Source organism: Bos taurus, chromosome 5 (assembly GCF_002263795.3).
Source record: "Bos taurus isolate L1 Dominette 01449 registration number 42190680 breed Hereford chromosome 5, ARS-UCD2.0, whole genome shotgun sequence".
Classification (NCBI taxonomy): domain Eukaryota; kingdom Metazoa; phylum Chordata; class Mammalia; order Artiodactyla; family Bovidae; genus Bos; species Bos taurus.
Window position 1 is genome coordinate 116065810 of NC_037332.1, and position 15682 is coordinate 116081491.

Consider the following 15682-nt stretch of genomic DNA (forward strand, 5'->3'; position numbering starts at 1 on the left):
TCGGGCTCTCGACCCTCCACTCTGCCTGTATGGGCCGCCCTGGCCCCGAAGGAACCACTACAAGAACAGCAAACAGGAGGCTGTGGGCGCTGACCCCGCAGCATGGGTGCCGGGCGGGCGGAGCTGGGGCCCGTGAGGCACTGGCCTGCGGTCTCAGGTGTGAGCTGAGGCGGGGCTGGGGCAGGGGTGGGCGGCCAGGCGTCCACAGCAGTGTCTGCGACTGCAGACTACACACCGGGGTCGGATGCCCGTGGGAAGTGGCCGGCTGTCTGTCCTCCTGGGTGTGCGGTCCGGGGCGGCAGCCATTGTGGACCAGGGCCCTGGCTTGTTGCTGACCTGGGCCATGTGCTTGACCACTGTGCCTCCGTGTCTTCACCCATAAAATGGAGATGACGATCCCTGCCACATGGTGGAAGTTATAGTAAATAAGAGTCTATGTAAATAAAGCACTTAAGCACAGTGCGAGTGGCATCAGTGATTGTCCAGTGTTGGGCGTTGCTCTGGTTCCGAGACTGTCGTCGCGCAGCTTTGAGCTTAGCCATCTGTGCCGTTCAGGGTTGCTGGGGTAAGCGGTGTCCACAGACTCGTGTCTCCTCCGTGTTCTGTGAGGTTCAGCCAGCGGAGGATCTCGTGGCTGAGTGGAGGCAGCAGGAAGGAGAGCGACGGCTCCCCACTCGTGTCTCCCTCGAACGGCCCCCTTTCTAGCTCCCTTCCCCCAGGAGCCTTTTGGTTTTCCCTCTGAGACACCTGTCAGCCAGCCTGGCCCTTGCTGAGGCCCCGCGCTCAGGGAGGTCTGGGCCCCCTCTGCGGAGCCCCCAGGCTCCTGGGTGCTCAGAGCCTCACCCCTTCCCCTTGGGTCTCCAGTGTTAAGGGTGGTGAGTGGTAGTTTCCTGTAGCCTTAACCTCCTTGTTACCTCAGTGTTGCCTTTTTAGTTTAACTAATGGCCAGATATTAAATTTTCTTTGTTAAAGGATAGTTTGGCTTCTTTGTCTGATGACACGGTACTGGCGGGCTGAGCTGTGTGTGTTTTCCAAGGCTGTGCCTGACAACACCTTTTCTTGCTCCCCTTTCCCTTCCTCTCTGCTGCCGGGCCCTTTTCGCCATCTCTGCACCAGCTGGGGTGCAACCAGGAGACGGAAGCCGCATTGCAATGTGAAAAGGGAAAATTTAAAGGAAGAATTACTAACTGTAACAAAGGCTTGAGATAACGGGGGATTGACTACTAAGAAGTAAGGAGGATGCCGAAGAATACAGGAATTGCACACAGGAGGAGCGTCCAGGGCCCCAGGGCTGAGATGAGTGTCTCAGGAAGGAGCTCCCCGCTCCTGCTGAGGTCTGAGATCCAGGCCTCCTTGTGGAGGGCGTGGTGGTGCTGAAGTCGCTGAGGGCTGATGTTGGTGGAACCTGCTGGACACCCACCCTCTGGGGTACAGGGGGACATCGTCCACAGGCTGCTTCCAGGACATGGAGCTGGCTTCGAAGTGTCTCGAGGAAGCTCCTGCTGCTGGACACTGCTGGTTGTCCTGCTGTGCGGGAGCGCGTCTCTGGAGAAGCTGTTCGTGCAGGAGGTGAGCCCAGAGAAGCAGGAGAAGCCGGGCCAGAGGATGTCCCCAGAACCAGAGGGGAACTCTCCCTTCCCCACAGGGCGGGCTGGGCCAGCTGATGGGAGGAGGCATCTGAAGACCTGCCTTTATGTCTGCAGAGCAGGCCGAGAAGCTAAGAGGAAGCAGTTGGTGGCTGGTTCTCAGGCAAAAATAATTCAAATGTGCTTTGTTCACGGGTGTGAAGGACTTCAGAGAACCTGTAGTTTCCAGTGCATTGCGTTCTCATGAACGCTTTGTTATCTCTAACTGAAATTTTTGCCAGTCTGGTGTGTGTGTAGTACAATCTTGTGGTTTTCCCATGGGCTTGAGTGCTTTTTCTTACATACGTATGTGTATGTAGACACACGGACTTCCGGGTGGCTCAGCGGTAAAGAATCTGCCTGCCAAGCAGGAGATGCGGATTTGATGATCTCCTGGAGAAGGAAATGCAGCCCACTCCAATATTCTTGCCTGGGCAATCCCATGGACAGAGGAGCCTGGCGGGCTGCAGTCCGTGGGCTTGTAAAGAGTTGGACACGACTGAGCGCCTGAACAGCAATAACATGTATACACATATATGTTCTGTGGATTTGGACAGATGTGTAGCACATGTGTCCATCATTGTAACATCATACAGAGAAGTTTCACTGCCCTAAAGATCCTCTGTGCTCCGCCTGTTCACACCCCCTCCTGGCCCCCAACCCCTGGCGGCCACTCGTCTGCTCACTGTCTCCATAGTTCTGCCTTCTCCAGAATGTTGTAGACTTGGACTCACGCAGTATGTAGCCTTTTCAGATTGGCTTTTCATTTGGTGTTTAATGTTCCTTTTCATAGCTTGGTCGCTCATTTCTTTCTAGTGCCGAATAATACTGCATCGTCTGGATGGGCCTCAGTTTATTTATCCATTCGCCTACTGAAGGGACATCTCGGCTGCTTCCAGGTGTTGGCAGTTAGGAGTAAAGTTGCTGTAAACATTGACGTGCAGGGTTTTGTATGGGCATAAATTTGCATTTCCTTTGGGTAAATTCCACGGAGTGCGACTGCCGAGTTGTGTGCTGAGAGTTTGTTTGGGTTTGGAAGCAGCCACCAGACTGTGTGATGAAGTGACTGCGTGAGCCTCGTCCCACCCACAGTGAGCCAGGGTTCCTCCGCGCCACGTCCTCGCCTGCGCTTGACAGCATGCTGGGTTTTGTCCAGAATTCTGCAATTTTATTTGCTGAAATAGTCTAAATATGTCAACTAGGTTGTTATTAAATCTTACTCAAATCTTCTAAATATGCTGATCGTTTTGTCTGCTTGTTTTATAATTTACTGGGAAAAATATATTGTTATTGCTGAATTTAACTGAATTTTTCTCTTTGCTCTATACTTTTGTTCATTTTTCTTTTATATATATTTGAGACCATGTTATTAGGTGATTCCAATTTAAATTATGCCTTTCTGATAAATTCTGAAATGACTTTTTAAAAAACCTTCGAATAATGCTTTTTGCCCTGAAGTTCGCTATGTCTGATTTTAAGTGGTGTATGACCACCTTTATAGGCTAGTGTTTGTCTTGTGTATCTTTTCACCGTTCTTTGACCATCAGTGCTTCTGTAGCTTTGTATTTACATGTATGTTTTAAATCCAGTCTAAGGGTAACTGTTTCAACTGGAACACATATTCTGGTGATATTGAATGTGATTACAGGTAAATCTGTGCCTACAGTCACAGTCTTTTTTAACAGTTAGTTACTTTTGTATGAGAATATTGTTTTGATGAGGGCTCTCCTGGTGGCTCAGCCGTAAAGAAGCCACCTGCCAATGAAGGAGACTTGGATTTGATCCCTGGGTCAGGAAGAGCCCCTGGAGAAGGAAGTGGCAACCCACTCCGGTGTTCTTGCCTGGGAAATCCCATGGGCAGGGGAGCCTGGCGGGCTACAGTCTGTGGGGTCGCAGAGTCAGGCACGACTTGGCGACTGAACAGCAGCAGCATGCGTTGTTTTGGTGAGGCGTTTTCATACTAGCGTCATGCCTGAAGTTTCCCTGTGGTGAGAGGCCTGCACAGTTGAGAGAAGCTAGCAGAAACTTATTGTTGGATAATATGAGGAATATTTCTCTTCAGGATATATTTTAGTGAGTTCAGACTCTCTTCGTCACAAATCTGTTTTGCTCTTGTCAACCCTCAGCATTTCGCTGTGGCCTGCAGTTTCTCGGCAACATCGCCTCCCGGAATGAAGACTCCCAGTCTGTTGTCTGGATGCATGCATTCCCAGAGCTCTTCTTGTGAGTATATTGATAAGAATTTTTCTGACTTCTGAGAAGGTTGTAGTTATATCACTCCACTTAGATGAAGTTCCAAAACAGGAAGAGCTAACCTTGGTAATAGAACTCAGGGCAGTAGTTGCTCTTGGCGGGCGGTGGCGGGTTCAGTAGTTGCTGGGAGAAGGCGTGAGGGCGTCCCCTGGGTTGAGTGTTCAGTATCTTGGTCTGGATGGTGGTCACATAGGTGTGTGCATATCTAGTAATTTATTGGGCTGTACACTTAAGATTTGTGCTCTTCATTGTGGGTCAGTTTTTACTTTATGTGAATAAAAGTTTTGGTTATGTAAATACTGTTAAGGACACGTTTTAGTAAGGAAAAAATTTAAAAGAAAAAATTATAAAGCATTGAAGTATGGGTGATGAATGAATCACATATTTATTAACTGAGCATTTCTTATGTGCTCAGTGCAGTGCTGTGCGTTTTGGTAGATACGGACAAGCGTAAGATGTTGGGAAATCAGTGTGTTTGTCTCAGCTGGTTCATGGTATTGTTTCTGGTGATTTACTACTTTGCATTGATCAGCTGTGTTAGTGCATAAGAAACGGAGCCTTGAGATGAAAGGTGGGCGGGTGATGGCCATGGGAACGGCCTGTCCAGGAGCAGAAGGCCTGCCTCTGATCCGGGGTCCGCTGCAACCAGGGTGTGTCTTTGGTGGTGGCAACAGCGTAAGCACCAGAGCAGCTGGTGTCCAGAGGCCCTGAGCTGGTGTTTACTGTGCATTTCCCACCCTACGTAAGTCCCCTGTGCTTCCCTGGTGGCTCAGTGGTAAAGAATCCGCCCGCAATGCAGGAGACACGGATTTGGTCCCTGGGTGGGGAAGGTCCCCTCGAGAAGGAAATGGCAACCCACTCCAGTATCCTTGCCTGGAGAGTCCCATGGACAGAGGGCAGGCTCCATAACTTAGTGACTAAACAACAGCAGCAGTGTACCTGCAGGGCAAGCGGCACTGTCCCCGTTTGGACAAATGGCGGAGCTGATGCTAACCATTGGTGAATGGCGCAGCTGCAGCGGGAGCCCTGTGCTGCCCGCGGGGTCCAAGCCTACCCTTTTTAAATACCAGCTGCCCAAACTCTGTGCTGTGATTGTGTAGGTTTTCTGGACTCATCTGTACAGAGTTAGGATGAGGTAAATCTCATGCTCTCTCTGTCTCACTGCGTTGGTAACTGGTTCTCAAACTCCTGTCACTAGAGTTGAAGGCAAAAAATCTTTATGGTTAGTAATAATTGAGCTTAGGTTGGAAGGAAGAGTTGGTGGAATTCAAGCTATAGAAATAAACACCGCTCACTTTTGAGAATTTGTTCTTTAAAACTGTCTGAGCACCTCATATCTGCCAAGTTCTGAATTAGCTGATTGGAGAAAGGGTAACTTAGGTATATCCTGCTGCTGCTGCCGCTAAGTCGTTTCAGTCGTGTCCGACTCTGTGTGACCCCATAGACTGCAGCCCACCAGGCTCCCCTGTCTCTGGGATTCTCCAGGCAAGAACACTGGAGTGGGTTGCCATTTCCTTCTCCAGCGCATGAAAGTGAAAAGTGAAAGGGAAGTCCCTCAGTTGTGTCCGAGTCTTAGTGACCCCATGGACTGCAGCCCACCAGGCTCCTCCATCCATGGGGTTTTCCAGGCAAGAGCACTGGAGTGGGGTGCCATTGCCTTCTCTGTAGGTATATCCACTACTCCCCAAAGCCCATCCTGGAAGCGTGTCATTGTGTAAGAAGGGATGTGACTCGGGAGGCCAGGTGTCATAGGAACACAGGAGAGGTCCTGAACAGGGCAGCCGGAGTTTACCTGGTGGTTGTACATTTGTTTCAGACCTGGTGCTCACAGAAGCCAAGGAGGTCTTGCTATCGTGTTCCATTTTTGTGTCAAAAAACACTGAAAGAAGTTATGTGACTTCACTCTCTATGCGTTTGTGAGACAGATACAACCAGGTTTGAACTCAGCTTTGGCAGGTATTGGCTTTGTGCCCTTGGGCAAGTAAAGTCAACACATTCTTCATCTGTGAAAAAGGGTAATACCTCCTCCAGAAGAGTATTACGAGGTTTAAATGAAAAGAAGTCCTGCTATAGTGCATGACCGTAATAGAATTGACAGCTGATAATCCATTGACCTTTTAAGGTCACACAGCTGATAAATGGAGGAACCAGGAGTTATCCTGAGGCTTTTGACTCCCAGGTTCTCCATATATCATCTTTCCCTGGCACATTCTGTCCCTCAAACTGTTAAAGAAATGCCTATAGTCTTGGAAGTATCTTTTTTTGCCTTTTAATTTTTCTTTCTAATAAGAATGAGCGTTTAAATGCTCTATAAATGTAATCACTTTATTTTTTTCTTCAAGCAGATGTTACTTGCTTTTTGCTTCTGAGTCAACTGCAGCTTTCATATCAGATACTTTGTTTTGTGACTGATTTTATATTTGCCATTTTTGCCAGAAATAATGTTTCAAAGTTGTGAGTCTTCGTTAAATCCTTAGAAATGTCAGTGTATACTGAATTTGTTAGTTGGATTATTGTCATTTATGAGTTGTCATATTTTATCATTGGGCTAACATCCTGATTTCTTTATTTGGAAGATCTTGCCTAAATCATCCAGACAGAAAAATTGTTGCCTACTCGTCAATGATTTTGTTCACATCACTGAATTCTGAAAGAATGAAGGAGCTGGAAGAAAACCTCAATATTGCGATTGATGTTGTAGAAGCTCACCAAAAGCAGCCTGAGTCGGAATGGCCGTAAGTGTCCTGGTAGACACGCGACTGCTTAAGGACATGTTGGTGTCACTTTCCTGGTAAAGGTTCTGAGTAAAAGCTTGAATTACAACAATTGAACAAGAAGTTAGAGTTAAACATATGTTGAAAAAACAAGAAAAGCCTTAGGAATGGATCCCATTTTTAGCCCTTTTTGTTTGTAAAGTAAATATGTCTTTCTCTAATGCCCTTTCTACTTGGATTTCTGCTTTGGATGGAGTGTATTTTTGATCTTCTCCCAAGGTAATTTGTTCTGTTTTTCCATAAAGTTGGAGTATTACTTACAGGCTGTAAAATGTCTTTGTGGCATTTTATGTTTCAGATTAGTGGGACCCCACCTTCCTCATAAAATATTACCACAAAATTTTTGCATTTACAGAAATAGTAATTCTGTAAAATAATTTAATCACAAATTTGAATTTTGTCACTTAGAATATGTTAACCACGATTGGATCTCTTCTGGTTATGAAGGTCTTTATCTTTGGTTCTTCCCTGGAGCAGATATTGGGTAAGAAAGTCAGTGCGATGAAATCTGAGTGAAAGTTGAGAATTTACTTGTAACTTTGTGCAGTACCCTAGAACAGAGAGTAATGTTATATTTAGAAAAACAGGCCCAGCAGCTAACATAATAAAAACTTAACAGGTAATTGACAACTATTTAAATGACCACTTTTGAGTTGTCAGGAAAAAACCTGCCTCCCACTGGCATTCCATCTCCATTGCTCGGTGTGTATAATATTATTTGCAGCCAGGATTATGACATTCAGTGTTATATACGGTAAGGTAATGTAGCACAGAATTCCAGTTGTCTGTATGGATGTCCAGACAGAATACTTTTTTCTGCCTGTATTGGTACTGATGAATTATGAGTGACAGTTGTTATCCTTTAAATAGTTCTATGGTGAAAATGGGGCTTCCGCGATGGCTCAGTGGTGAGAGAATCTGCCTGTGACTCAGGAGACGTGGGGTTGATGCCTGGTTTGGAAAGATTGCCTGGAGGAGGAAATGGCACCTCACTCCAGTGTTGTTGCCTGGAGAATTCCATGGGCAGAGGAGCCTGGCGGGCTACAGCCCATGGGTCACAGAGTCGGACACGACCTAGTGACTTAACAACAGCAAGAGCACACGGCCCTTCTTTCCTTCATGTCGCCTTTCAAGTCCTTTTTTGTCGCCTCTAATTTAAATGCTCTTCTTCCCTCTTCAACTAGGGGTTCGCCAACTCTTGATTTTCCTGCACCATCCATCACCTCCCGCCCCACCGCCCCGCCCCCCACCCCAGCCCTCTTGTTAGATGAACTCCGCTGTTTCTGTAGTCTGTGATGTGTGTCTGTGTGTTCCACTGAAGGCATTTTTCTCTGATTACCTATCTGTGCACGTGTCTTTCTTCACTGTTAGAGTTTGGAGTTGGGGCTGGGACCTAGCCCCTTACACACAGTATTTGGAACATTGCATTTTTGAATGAAAGTTTTTGAGGGAAGATGTTTTGAGCTCCAAGTAGGTGGTTTATGAATGAACTTCAGGATCACAATTTTGTATACCTGGTTTGATAGGCTGAACCTCTATTGTCACACTTAGATGACCTACCAAAGTTGATGTGAAAATTGAGAATCTTGAATATTATTCATTATTGTTAGAAATATTTTATATCAGTGTTGTTCAGTTATTTGAAAGGTTATAGGAGAAATAGAATATGTGTTTCAGTTTTGCTTTTATATGAAGTAACCCTATGTTATGGCAGTTAATATGTTTCATTTGACTATCATACTTAAAAGGTACACTTTTATCATGTTATTTACTAAGAAGCGATTAAACTGTGTTTGTCAACATAGTTAATGCTTTACTGTCATGCTTAGTACTAACCTTGGTTATGAGCAGTATATTCCTTAGTTCTTAAGTCTTCAGATACTCTGGTAAATACGATTCAGAGTTAATTAATAGTACTACTCAATCTTTTTAGTTGTCACAGTAGTACTTTGAAGAAGTATGCTTATAATCTTTGCCTCAGGGCTTCCCCAGGTTGATCTCTGAGTTTCGATGAATGCGGTGCTTGACAGTGATGATGTTTTGTGGTAACTTGAGAGCGCTTCAGGAGTAGATAGTCGAGCTGACAGGGCTTCAGGAGTAGACAGTCGAGCTGACAGGGCTTCAGGAGTAGACAGTCGAGCTGACAGCGCTTCAGGAGTAGACAGTCGAGCTGACAGCGCTTCAGGAGTAGACAGTTGAGCCAGTATCCGTGGCTGTTGGCGGCATGTGTTTCAGGAAAGAGTAGGACATGTCTTTTCTCTGATTAATCTTAACACTACACTTTTGACTAAAAGAATTTAATGTGTTTTGTTATACCTGGGCTTGTAGCTAAATTTCATTTTATCATTTAAACTATAGTGAACTTTTTCATTTCGTAACTTAGATATTAGTAAAAAGTACGGTAGGCCCTTTCCTTGAATTGAATAAATTTGAATCACTGGGATAAATTTTTTAGAAGTAAAATTGGAGAAAAATATTTTGAGGGTTTTTATTGTCTTTTCACTGCTAATGGAAAAATAGTATGTGACCCTCTTAAAACATTTGAAGATTAATTGAAGCTACTCAGAAATTCAACAGGAGTACTTTATGCGTAAACCATGCCTATAAAGTAGATAAGGCCTTGTCTGTTTTACTATGTTTCTAGTAACCTAACCCTTTCCTCCTTTTCTCTTAGGTTCTTGATTATTACAGACCATTTTCTGAAGAGCCCGGAATTGGTTAAAGCCATGTATGCCAAAATGAGCAATCAAGAAAGGTAACCCCAAAAACCAGTGTGGTTTTGAGAATTTAGCATTCCATATAGAGTATCCTGTACACATGACTGAAAAACTGTGTGGTTTCTTAGTTGGCACAAAATCTCTAAATACATGTTTCTGTGTCGGTAATGGTTTTAAATTGGTTGGTTAACATTACAGCTCAGCCACAACAGCAGCGATTTACCGAGCGTTGCAGAATCCAGGTTGGCGCCATTATTCAGTAAAGCCATATCGAAAAACGTTGAGAACAAAATGTTAGGCTTGTCCTTCGTGTTTATAAAAGTAATTCCTGCATCTGTGTATTAGAGCTCTATAGATGGAATGTGCTCATTTGTTCACATCCCTGTTGTCAGGATTCGGGATCCACTCTGTAGATTTGCAGTTTTGCAGTGTGTGCTTTAGAATGAAAGAAAATCAATACGTGTCTTCGACCTTCACTGCCGTGTAGTGGGAGGGGCCGTGCCCGCGGAGCCCAGAGACCGTGACACCTTGGCCCTGCGCCCTGTTGTCTGGGTGACCTCGGCCCGGTCTTTCACCTCGCTTTCAGTTTCCTGGCCTGTAAAATCAGAGGAGCGAGTAAAATGATCTAGGACTCTGTCCATCCCCAAAGCGTATGTTTTTCCTAACCTGATTGGAAATGTTGCCTTAGGAAAACAAAACTTATTCAGAAATCACAGATCTAATGATCAAAAACCTTAAAAAATGTTAATCTTTGATTATAGTCACAATTTTTATAATTGCCGTGGTTTTGAAATTCTTTCAGTGCATTTGGGTTCCAACAGTTAATCTTCATGCATTTCTTTGTAGTCTTGTTAAGTAGTGTTTTTTTGTTCTTTAATATCTTTAACAAAAAGGAAAAGTTCATGCTTTTAAAATTCATTTAAATGCCATATTTATAAATCCAGTACCCCCCCACCACATATGCATACTTTTCCTGCAGAAAAAGAAGTAAAATAAGTAATGTGAAGAACAGTGCTGTAAATTAGTACATTGCTCTGCAGTGAGGAACATCGAAAACAAGAACACACAGTTTCGTTGTATTTCAGTATCCAAGCTTGTTATTTACATGTTCCTATCAAATGATCTTTTGTTAACTGATCCATTTCCTAACCCAGTGAAGATGATGGACCAAACATTTCCCATTTTTATTACAGAAACTGCAGCCCCTGCTTTGCAGCGTCGTACAGATTTCTTGCTCAGATGTCACCTCATTTTTCTTGCAAAGGAGAAGTACTTCTGTTGCTCACACACTTGCTGGCTAGTGTGCGACAGTAGCATTGGATTGTCAGTGTGAGGGCCAGGATTTGGTCCTTTTTATTCTGTGCTGTCCGTGTTTCCTGACCAGTGCTTGGCACATGATAGGTGCTAGACAAGTTTTTGCATGAAAGCTTGTGTGACTGAGTGGATTTTCTCACTGGTGTATTTGTTACTGTAACATCACTCGCTGGATGGGAAACCTCAGTGCTCTCTCCCCACCGCCGCCTCCGCTCCTGCTTCCCTTGGTCAGTAAGCCTGACCACCCAGACCATTTCAGTATGTGGAGAGTTCACTCCGACCATTTCAGTATGTGGAGAGTTCACTCCTGTCACAGCTCTGGTTTACATACCACCTTTGACTAGACGTGGGCTTTAGTGTCTTTAGAAACTGTGATAAAATGCACTTAATACGGAAGTTACCATTGTAGCCTTTTAAAAATGTGCAGTTCGGCAGTTTAAGTGTAGTCACGTTGTTGTACAGCCAGTCTCCAGAACTGTCTCCTCTTGTACCATTGAAACTGTACCCATTGGGAACTTCCTTGGGGGCCTGGTGTTCAAGAATCTGCCTTGCAGTGCTGGGGATGCAGGTTCGATCCCTGATTGGGGAACTAAGATCTCTTGTGCCGCAGGGCAACCTGAGGGCCTGCACGCAGCAAGGAAGAACCCGAGAACACAGCTAACACCTGATGCAGCCAAAAATTAAACAAAAGAGAAGTCTACCCATTAAGCAGCTGCCCATTTACCCCTCCCCCAGCCCCTGGAAACCACTGTGCTACTTTCTGTTGCTGTGAATTTGATTCCTCTTAAGTATGGTTGACACTTGAGCAACTCGAGGGTTTAGCGGTGCCAACCAGCAGTGCAGTGGGAAACCCGAGTGTAACTTACAACCGGCCTCTGCATCTGAGGGTCCTCCACATCCTCAGATTCAGCCGCCTGCAGATGGTGTCATGTGGTGGTGCCTGTTTACTGAAAAATTCCATGTCCACGTGGGCCTTTGCAGATACTGCCGGTGTTCCCTTGGCTCTCCTGAGTTGCTTGGGCAAAGTTATTTGCATCCTCACCTGCACATCTGTCATGATTATTTGCTTTTCTGCTGGAATATGTATTTTTCAAGGACAAAGATTGAATCTTTTGAGTTCTCTATTCTTAACACCTGCCAGAATCAGTACTGGAACTTTACTGGAATGAGAAACTCTACTGATACCAAATACTTACTGAAGCATCTCTTCAGGATGCCGACTCTGTTGATACTGTGGACCACAGATGATCCCATCCTCCAGGAGGACGCGTTTTGCTGCCAGGAGCCTGGCGTGGCTCGGCTGGTTCGGGTGAAGCTCGCTGCGGGAACTGCTGGGCCTGGTGGCTTGTCTTTGCTCAGTGGCAGGAGGAGGGGATGGGGGCTTTGCAGGAGCGCTCAGAGCTCTGTGGAGAAGTAGAGGCTGCTGGGTCCCCTGGTGACTTGTTTTGGGCAATGATGGATGATTCTTCAGAGTGCCGTGCTGACAGGCCCACAGAACTGAAAAGACATGGTTTTCTCAGCGGGGGTGTTTGATGAAATTAACTTCGCCCCTTGCTTCTGGAGTGGCGCTCCATGCTGCCCTGTGAGAACTGAGAAGACAGGGCACATTGCTGAGAACTGAGAAGACAGGACACATTCCTGAGAAGATAGGACACGTTCCATGTCCTGGGGTTCAGATGAGGGACTGCACTGGAGATTTCTGGGGCACTTGTGTCTCAGTTGGGGACACACAACAGGTCTACTGAGGAATGCCCAGGCTGTGGCCTCAAGCTGCTGAGCTAGAGAATCCAGTCGGGTTGGGGGCTGTTAGATTAAAAACCACTGGGGGCTCAGTCAGTGAAGCAGGCCTGGTGTTCATTAAGACCCTGCTCGTGGTCCCTAGGGCCTGAGGGTGAACGGTGCCCCTCTCTGCCCCCGGCGTGGGTGTGTAAGCGGGAGGCGAAGCTTTCTTGTGCTGGTTCTACGGTTGTCATGGGGAGTTGACTCCTTCACCCTGGTAGTTTATTTGGGCTGATTACTGGGTGAAGATATTTTGGATACAGGGTTAAAATCAACTCACAGAGTGTGATTATGCAGAAATGAGTGCCTGTGTTGATGCAACTTTCTTGTCCCCCTTCCCAGTGAACTGGAGTGATACTGAGTTAAACTAGCTGCTCCTGGACACCGGCTTGTGTAGCTACCACGTTTATATCTGTGTTGTGTTGTTTTTCAGTTGCTTAGTTGTGTCTGACTCTTGCGACCCCATGGACTACAGCACGCCAGGCTTCCCTGTCCTGCACCATCTCCCAGTTGGTGAAACTCGTGTCCACGAATCAGTGATTCTGTTGAACCATCTCATTCTCTGCCACCCCCTTCTCCTTTTGCCTTCAATCTTCCCCAGCATCAGGGTCTTTTCCAGTGAGTCAGCTCTTCGCATCACGTGACCAAAGTATTGGTGCTTCAGCAAAGCTGTCTGCAGAGTTATAATCTGTATAGCACAGGATAGAAGAGCGGAGGCCAGCTATGCTGGTTATGTCGCTCTCTGCTTTGGATAAGTCACCTCTTGGAACCCTGTTTCCTCTGTAAAATGAGGGTAGTGACGGTAGGCACCCATGAAATCGTTGTGGTTACCAACTGAAATCTGCATGAAGCTCTCAGTGCTGGCATGCAATCATCGCTCAGTGAAAGTGAATTGGTGTTTCTGCGTGCATATTTCTATTATCACTGCTACTCTAGTGAGCTTGACTTTTTCCTCCAGGTAGCATCACTCTTAGGAATGGAGGCAGCATGCAACCACTGTCCTTTAATCCTCAGAGAAACCTTCTGAAATAGTTTTATTCTTGCCATTTTTTCACATCAGGTATCTGAGACTTTTAAGGTTAAGGTGTTTGCCCTGGGTTACAAAAGTGGCTGAGGTGGTATTTGAACTCAGTATGTCTAATGCCAGAGTCATTGATCATTTTCCCTGTAATGTACTAGCTTCTCATATATGTAATTTTTGACAGGATTAATGAGATTAATCCAGCAACAGCCTATATCTTGGTTAGCCTGTTGTCCAGGTTAATGAAAGTTTTGGCCTTTGTGGCATGCCATTCAACAAATCATACAGGTGGAGTAGTTCAAATATAAATTGAGAATTTGTTGGAGATGTCAGTCTTTGAATTGCAGATATATTATTTCCAGAATTGTAAGATATCATTTCTTCCCCAGAATGCTCATAAAACTCCCTCTCTCGTTTTTTTCCCCTTATCCTCTCATAACCTACCCATTTTAGGACAGTGCAAGCACGAGCTCTTGAGACTGTAGACTGCCTCAATTGAAGCATAACGTTAAAGTATGAACCTTGCTGTAGATTTTTTCCGTAAAATCATTCCCATGTACATTGCTATCGTTTTTTTTTTTTATGAAGCAGGACTCATCATTTTGGGGACAGAGTATGTAACTATCAGAAGTGAATTAGAAGTAGACAGCTCATGATAGCCAGCGATCAAGGGATGAGTTGAGGGTTGTGTCTGAGGGCCCCGAGGCAGCTCCGGTGCTGATTGCCGGGTTGCAGGAAGTGAGACTGAGGTGTTGTGATGGCTCTGGACGCCGGTCTCTGGCCTCTGGCTGGGTCTTTCTGGTTTTGCAGCCTCCACTACTGGGTGAATGGATCTCTTAGACCACTCGCGCTCCTTTATGTTTTCAAGCAAGTGTTTAGTGTGGTTCCCCCGCAACTGCAAGAAACAAGACATTCCCCATTGTCCCATTTCCCCTGACTCTGCAGTACTTCCCAACACACACACATTTTCTGGCATAGAGATGGGGCTGGCAAATGCAGTGCACAATCAAAATAAATGCCTCTGAAAAAAATTTTCCTACTCAAGTTCTAGGTCCTATGTGTAATTCCTTTATTTTATGAGAAAGATGGGATTTTTTTTTTTTTTTTGCTTTTTGTTTGTTTGTTTTTTGTTTTTCTTGGCTGCACAGCGTGGCTTGTGGCATCTTAGTTCCCCAATCGGGGTTTGTACCCAGACTCTTGGCAGTGAAAGCGGGGAGTCCTAACCATGGACCACCAGAAAATCCCTAAGAAGGATGATTTGGATGGTGGCCAGAAGCAGAGGGAGTTAGAGAGTTCGGTGGGAACTCCAGGTGGGAGGACCCCATCTTCCAGAGTAAAGTTTTTAGACCCACTTCCCGACAGCGGGAGCCCTTAAAAGTTTTTATTGCTAGATGACTTAATATAAGGAGGATCATTGAATGAAGTATAATTTATTCCCAGGTACTTTTCAAGCTTGGTGTGTATCTTTATATTTTAAAGATTCACCCCTGATTTGTTTCGTTCAAAATCTTAGCTCTTCCTATCTCTTCCTTCCTGTCTCTTAGCTCTCCCATCTCAGGATCACCTAATAGAATGGAGAGGCGCCTCTCCTGAGCAGAGGAGACGCCCGGGAGCACCACTGCCTCGGCCTGCTGTGTGAGGCAGCCAGCAGGTCTGCGTTCACCTGCCAGCAGCTCCCCTCAGCAGGGCTCCTGGGACCCCAGGGCCTTCCTGCGGTTCCTGGGTCGCCTCGATTACCACTGCCCTGTGGCCTGCCTCTGTCCTGACCCCACCCAGCTCTTCAGGATCTGGTTCTCCCTCCTTCAGCATCTGCGTGGTGTTGGTCCTTGCCCCCAGTTAGGACCTGTCTGTCTGTTCCTCATTCCTCTTCACCCTGTTCTGGGTGATCGTCCCCTGGGTGCTCAATTCCCTAAAGCTAGGGATCATGCCTTCTTAGACCGGTAATGCCTGCCACATTATCCCAACTTACAGGGAATGTCTTTTGGGCAGACCTTCAAGTTCCTCTTGAATCACACGTCCTGTGTGGCCTCTTCTCTGGCCTCTCGGAGGTCGTCCTCCTCAGGGAAGGTGGGAGGCCTGGCTTTGTGGGCAGAGCACCCTGTTGTCTTCAAGGATTGTATGTGAATTAGAGAAAACAGATGTATCTGAATGCATACTGAACTATTCATTGTTCTTCTGTGCTCAGTTGAGGGGATTATT

The 15682-nt window shown here is 45.9% G+C and overlaps 1 protein-coding gene across 1 annotated transcript in view; it reads left to right on the plus strand.

Moving 5' to 3' along the window:
- ATXN10 (ataxin 10) overlaps nucleotides 1-15682 on the plus strand; it is a 140689-nt gene that overhangs the window by 37103 nt on the left and 87904 nt on the right. The window contains 3 exon segments of the mRNA NM_001077051.2: nucleotides 3752-3848; nucleotides 6455-6613; nucleotides 9327-9407. Coding sequence (NP_001070519.1) covers nucleotides 3752-3848; nucleotides 6455-6613; nucleotides 9327-9407 — 337 coding nt within the window.